The sequence below is a fragment of the Nanorana parkeri genome, unplaced genomic scaffold (assembly GCF_000935625.1).
Source record: "Nanorana parkeri isolate BGI_ZX_2015 unplaced genomic scaffold, ASM93562v1 scaffold1105, whole genome shotgun sequence".
NCBI classification, from domain to species: Eukaryota; Metazoa; Chordata; class Amphibia; order Anura; family Dicroglossidae; genus Nanorana; species Nanorana parkeri.
This window is the reverse complement of record NW_017307373.1, coordinates 164,131-171,458: the sequence shown is the minus strand read 5'-3', so window position 1 is coordinate 171,458 and position 7,328 is coordinate 164,131. Positions and strand designations below refer to the sequence as shown.

At 39.3% G+C, this 7,328-nt stretch overlaps 1 protein-coding gene across 2 annotated transcripts in view; it reads right to left on the bottom strand.

Annotated features, from left to right (window-relative positions):
• Positions 1–989: 989 nt before the first annotated feature.
• Positions 990–7,328, bottom strand: part of GRB14 (growth factor receptor bound protein 14) — a 46,560-nt gene continuing 40,221 nt past the window's right edge. Inside the window, exons 11-13 of one of the 2 annotated variants that reach the window (XM_018567855.1) lie at positions 7,038–7,125; positions 3,214–3,307; positions 990–1,269 (exon numbers count right to left, since the gene is read on the bottom strand). In XM_018567855.1, coding sequence (XP_018423357.1) covers positions 1,123–1,269; positions 3,214–3,307; positions 7,038–7,125 — 329 coding nt within the window. In that variant the 3' untranslated portion in view covers positions 990–1,122. The remainder of the gene's footprint in view (positions 1,270–3,213; positions 3,308–7,037; positions 7,126–7,328) is intronic. The other variant, XM_018567856.1, reaches the window with a different exon arrangement.

Genomic DNA, 7,328 nt, shown 5'->3' with positions numbered 1-7,328 from the left:
TACAATGTATATCTGATTGCATATCTATACTGTAACTTCCCCTGGGATTTAAAGTGAAGGGTAATAAAACAGCTTAAACCTAACTTTGCTGCCCAGCCACAGATACTTACTTTCCATTTGTTCCCACACCTCACCATTCCAATGTAGCTCTGTTTTGCTGCGATAAGTAATGGAAAGTCCTGTATAAACTACGAGTTGTTGGATTCTAGGCTCCCACGGGGCTATGGACTCCCCCGTGGCAGCATTGATTAGCCAAGCTCTGACACATGCAGGTTGTGAATAGACCTGCATCAGGTCTATTCACAAAAGGGTGAAGAGTTTGGAGAAGGCAGGAGAATTGAACAATCTAGGACAACATAGCTGATTTGGAAAAATTCTCCAATTCAGCTCACTTTCCGGTTCAGCTATGTTGTCCTAGATTGTTCCCTTCTCATGCCTTCTCCAAACTCTTCACCCTTTTGTGAATAGACCCCATGGGGTGAGTTATATTCAGAAGTGTCAAGTATTTTCTTTGGCTTTCAGCACTGAAAGGAGTGGCAGCTGAGCAAAGGAAAGGTAACCGCATATGCTGCTGGGGATAGGTGGGAGATTAAAGCAAACCTTTTCCTATACTCTGAATGCAAACAGTAAAGATGATTTGCAATGTGCAGCAGTATAGCAAGTGTATCAATTTATGTTTATAGAATTCAGAAACAAGATGATTTTTGATTGGTTACTATTACATTTGCACAATGATCTGCCTTATTCAAGAAGTTTGCTTTTCACATTAGTTTTTTACTGTAAAAAGGCAAGAAATATATTTTTTACAGTATAATCTCAACCCGGCTTCACCACTAAAATAAGCAAAGAGAATGTGCAAAGTGCAGCAATCCATAGCAATCAATCAGAGCTAAGTTTACTGCAGTCCATTCAGTTGAGAACAGATTTCTGATTGGTTGCAGTGGATTAATGCACTTTTCCCATCCTCCTGCTAATCTCCTTGATTGCTTATGCTCATTGTATTTCTGCTTAAATAAGCCTGAAAGTCCCTTTCTGTCACTGTACATATCCATTTCTGTCATCCTAATAGCATGATTGGTGAACAATATTTACAATATTTTCACAAAAAAGCACATATTAACATTAAACTGTAACACGGGTACAGTAGTGCTTCAGCGTACAAGGCAATATTCCCTTATTCAACTGGTGAAATTCAACAAGTTGTGTTAGATCTGTAAATCTTGTGTGTCCTTCATCTAATGTGTAATAAAGCTCTCCTCCATCTTCTATCTGGTCAAAGACAAAAAAAACGAGTCAGCGAACCATATCTGTGCACACTGAATTAACTCAAAACAAAAAAATATATAAAAGTAGTAAAAACAATAGAAATAAATGGGTCACACAACAAAACAAACAACAGATCCTACTGCAAATATTAATGTCATAAACATTGTGTTGCTTTGTAGAGACATCACGTTTAAAACTATAGAAACCCCACAAACATTATATATTATACCAGTTATATATTATACCAGTATGGTGCCTTGGAATAGGTGCTTCTCTTACTGGAAATGGCACATACAGTATATTAAACAAATTAATGCATCCCACACCATTGAAGGTAACTAGGAATTACCACTAATACTAATTATAAAAGCTAAGATATTTTGCGGATAGTTGCAAAGTTGTATGTTATGTAGCTAAACAGGAATGCATTTGACAGTAACTTTTCTTTCTATCTTTGAACCCATTTTGGCAGTGGCCAACCTCAGTCTGTCCATTTATAACAACTCCAGGCAAGGAAAAGTAATGAAATAATGTCATTAGTAATGAAGAATATAATGCTCATTTTCTTTCCAGGAGGTAACCTAAAACAGATTATGAGACTGGTATCCAAAGCTTCTCTGGCCAATAGTATCATATTCAATGGAGGACCAGGGGCCACTTCTGCTTTAACCCTTTCACTGCCATTGACATGTTTCACATCAGGGGCATCATGGGCTTTTAAACACACTCCTGGCTGCTAAAGCAGCCAGGACTGTGTCCCGGCCACACAAGCTGGCTGTTGGTTCTGCTTTGTAAGTAGTCATTTACACAGGGTCCAGCTTTGCTGCCCCTCCTGTGGGTCTAGGACAGCCATGTCAAATGTCAGGGGCTAGAGGGGAGGTAGACCAGTATACATCCATTCACTGATCTCTAGACTTGTGCATTGGGATTCGGACGAACCTGCAAATCAACGAAAATCAGTTGATTCGGCGGTTCGTCTGACTCCGAAATAACAAATGTAATATATGCCCGAATATACTAAAACAATATTCGGGCATAAATTCTGTGTGCATGCGCGTGTTCTGCGCATGCACACTGCCATTTTGGAGTAGATCTTAGTATACACCAAGATGGCGGCGCTCAAACATGCGGGTGCTGCCATCTTGATGTATACCAAGATCTACTCCGAAATGGCCACGACTCGTTCTGCGGTCTCAGTGTGCCATTTCGGATTCGGAGGCTAATTGCCTCCAAAACAACATAAATATTTGCTTCCTTTGACGAAACAAATGAAAACGTTTTTTTTGTGTGCACATGTCTACTGATCTCCCCTCCTGTGAATGAACCCACAATCAATGCGTCACTTTTGGTTCAGAGCACAATCTGTGTTTGATCAGCTTCAATGGAGAAGAAAGGTGACATCAGGGGTTGTACATTTTTTCACCCCACTGTAGTGCAAATAGACACAGCCTACATGAGAGTGGCAACTGTGATCTGAATTCAAGAGCAGAGTAGCATAGTTGCCATCACAGGAAGCTGCATTGGGTGGACTTCAAAGGCAGGATTAACAGGTATTTATGGGACTTTGTGGGGGGCCTAAGAAAAAATTGTAAGTGCAATGTACTTATTACATTAGTATGTGCTGCAGGACATTTTTTTTTTATAGGAGGCCATAGTTCTACTTGAATGGTAAAAAAGAGAACAGCAGGAGTCTGCTTCTTGCTTTTCAGTAGGGTGGAAAAAGAAATGGCCATTCACGGTATACATTTTACCATGTATTTAGACTCATTAAATAAATATCTGAAAGAGAACGATCATTACACAGTAACCCACAGCAAAAACTATAAAATCATGAGTAGTTACCATGTGTTACCCTTTACGCATTTTCATTGCCCTCTGCATTGCCTTAATGAATAAACGTACTTGTTTTGCATACAAATATACATTATACTACTATTCAAAACTTACTGGTGAAATCTGAAAATGCTTTATCTTCTGCCCATGGCACATAGAAAGAACAAATGATTTTGGTGCACTTTGGCTATCACGAACCAGAAATACTCTAGAAAAAGTACAGCAGCATGTTAGCTACACAATAATCTCAGTGACATTGGCTAAACTACTATTTTTAAAAATGTTTCATTTATGTTCACCTCTTCATTATCTAATTATTACATAGGATTGTTGTATCAGTCTCAGTGCTCACTTTAATTGAGCCATGAGTGCCCATCCTTAGAGAATACTACATGTTTACTTACAGATGAATTATATTATCTGTATATCTGCTTTTTATGTTCTCTCATATTATCTCCTCTACAAAATTTACAGTCTGAATAACACTGTAAAGAATTTAGAAAGCTTTCAGAATATCAGATAAGATTTACAAATAGATCTCTGGGTTAGGAGTGGAAGGAGATAATGCTGAAGCATGTGATCATGGTTTCAAAGAAACTTCAATGACTTGAGTATTGATTCATCCCTATAGGTCCAAGCTGTCAAGTTTGTGTAGTCCAACAGCTGGCATAGACTACATAACAGCTCAACTTCAAAATGCCTCTCTGATCCAGAAATAAAAACATTAACTCAGACACTTTCTTTAGAGTATATTATCTACTTATAAAGCCCTAAAAATAACTATTTTTTGGAGATATAGCAGGAATTAAAGACTAGGTGTACTTTGAAAACACTATAAGTTCTTTAATATATCAAGGCAAGTGTACAAATATTCAAGCAGAACACCGGACATAATTTTCCCTAACCCTTGCAGTGGGGCTACCACTGCACTGCAAAGGTTAAGTGCTCATTTGTGTCTAGATGCTAAAAAAGTTATACTCACTAGGGATGCACCGATACTAGTATTGGTATCGGAGCCGATACCGAGTATTTGGGTGAGTACTCGTACTCACCCCAAATTCTCAGATACTTACCCACGATACCAGAACTTCCGGTCAGAGGGAGATCTCACTCTGCAAGTGCAGAGGGAGCATGGAGACGGCTTTCTTTCCAATCAGGAAGCCGGGCGGTGGGTTATGACCCGCCTCCCGGGTCATAACCCACCCCCACCCCACCGACGAGCCATGAGATGCTTCCCGGCTTCCTGATTGGCTAGGAAGCTGGCTTCACTTGTTGGTAAGCAGCCTGGCTTTCATCATGACTTGCATCCCAGCTTCCTGATTGGTCAGGAATCCACACTACCTAGCAACAAGTGATGTCAGCTTCCTAGCTAATCAGGAAGCTGGGATGTGAGTTATGATGTGCCGCCCAGTTTGATCAGGTTTGATCAGGATTGATCAGGAAGCCAGGCAGCCTCTGCAAGTGAAGCCAGTGCTCTTACGCTAGAACACTGACTTCAAGGGCTTTCAGGAAGCCAGGCAATGAGACATGATCCGCCGCCCCATTTCCTGATAACCTCTGCACACAGCACCAGTACTCGGTATCGGTGAGTACCGAAAAATATATCGTTACTCGTACTCAATACCAAAAAACTGGTATTGGTGCATCCCTAATACTCACGCGAACTGCAGAGTCAGCTGGCAGCTACTCCAGTCCTTGAAGTCTGTCTCCTCCTCCACTGCTGCAATGGAATGTCCCTTGGTGTCCTCCTACACTGTATAGAAAATAATAACTCAAGGATCCTTAGACCACTGCAATGAAAGGGGAGAGAATATCCAGGAGCTGGTCTAAGAGCAAGCTGGCTCGGAGGATCAGGTGAGAAAAACTTTTTTTTAGCACCTAGACACAAACAAGCACTTAACCCTTGCAGTGTGGGGGGTAGCCCCACTGCACGGGGTTAAGAACCATTTTGCCTGGAGTTCTGCTTTAACTTTTACATTTTGCCCTTCTATTGCCAACCAATAGGTTCATGGGATCTGCTAGTTCAAATTTTTTTTCCATTCCCTTGTCCCCTGCACATACTGTAAAGGGGTATCTGCAGGCAGAATTATTACGTGTTAGGAGATAAGTGCTTTACAAATCATTAGGGATACTATGGAACCACCTTATATAGAACACTGCAGCTTCCCCTCAACATACTTCGTGTTGTACTTGTTTCCAAAAAAATCTTTCTAAATGTACTCAATATAAATAATGGTTTCACAACCTCACTACTAGCCATGGTTTTGAACTGGCCCTTGGCTTGCATTTCTCTTTACCATTGTTGTTTTGAAATGGTGCCAAGTTTAAGTGGCTGAGGTTGGTCCTAGCAAATGCTTGGTTTGATATTGTTGGTTGTTGATGACACTATATGTAAGTATTCTGTAGCACAATGTAAACACAGTGGTTCTGTAATATGGCTACAGAGGAGATCCCACAATGCCATCTACCTCTATGCAGTGAAAGATCACCACATTTGTGATCTTTTGCATGCTGATTAGTGATGGGCTGCATGTTCGAATCGAACATAGGTTCGACTCGAACATAGCCAGTTCTAGCGTACGCTGAACGCCGAACATTCCCGGATGTTCGCGGTCTATTCGACCGCGGAACATCCCACGATGCACTGCGCCCTCCGAAACTGTAATTGGCTACAGTCTTGCACCTGACCACAGGTCAGGTGCAAGACTGTGCCAATCAGGGCTCAGCACACATTTAGAGCCATGATTGGGCAAAGTCATGATGACTATGCCCAATCATGTCTCACAGCTAAGTGCCTGCAGCACACTCTATAAGGCTGCTGACACCGCGGCCCTATGTAGTGTGTTGTAGGAGATAGAGATAGAGAGATAGATAGAGATACATCTAGAGAGAGATAGATCTCTATCTATCTATATATAGAGTTCTATATGTATGTATGTATGTATATATATATATACTGTATATACACATACATATATATACTTTGAGTTCTAAGTTCGAATTAGAACTTTTTCCATGTTTGAAAGTTCGAATTAGAACCGAACACGGGGGTGTTCGGCTCATCCCTAATGCTGATAACAGTGAGCTGCTGCTTTTGAGTTATGGTAATTAACTGAATAAGATACCCCCAGACCAAATCCAACAACTCTCCCCCTATAAAGAGTATTAGGAATTTAAATAGCATCTAACAAATGGCCCAATGAACACATGCACTGGATGATCTTATTGAGTGAGAATCAAATAGTCATGCAAGTAAGTGCAATATCATTCAGCATTTTTTTAATCTCAGCCCTGTGCAAACCTTCAGTTTCCTCTCAGTTTAAACTTGACTCATTCTTATCTTAGCGCTACAGTGACAGCTTAAGCAGAGACCCGTGTGCATTACCATGTAACATCAAACATGAACATAAATATTCCTGAATTTAAAAAAATGAATTTTGACTTTACTACTCTGCTATGTTAAATACAAATTGTACTTATGTGATATCCTTGTAGCCAGAAGGCTTTGTCAATTGTATTTAAGGTATCTGGTGCTGTATATGTTGTGTTGGAAAAAAACTACTTTTGTGCTTATTTTTCACTCTTTAATTAATTAATTAACTCTTTGACTCTCTGATCTTAGCCATCAATGTAAATAAACGAGGTAAGTTAATGGAGGCACAACCATTTTACGGGGTTCCTAAACAGAATGCATATTAAGCACATACAAAAACAAGGTTGTTAATCCTCTAAGAGAGGTTGACAATATTATTTACCTAGCTTGTCTATATTAAAATATATTTCAATTAATTCAACATTTATCAGCATTAATGAATATAATTATTCTCTTTAAAGATGATGGTAAAATGTAAGACTTAAAAATGCCAATGATATTAGATAACATATCAAAATAAATAAATAAATAAAAAAGTAACAGTAAGCTATAAAAATGAACCTACCCATTTACAAGTCCTTGTTGACATATCAGTTTTTGAGCTTCATCCCTTGATATTTTGTGGTGGAACCAGGGTTGTGACATGTGGACTGCTACATGTTTAAAAGATTTTGTAAAATAGTCGTTACATATATATATTTATATAAACTACAACTGTACAAAGCAACTATATATATTTATATAAACTACAACTGTAAAAAGCAACTGTTGTAGCCTTCAAAATTCTACCACACATGGAAACAAAATCAAGCTTATATAAAGTTTTTAAAGGCTTTTAAAGCTTAAGTGGACGGGA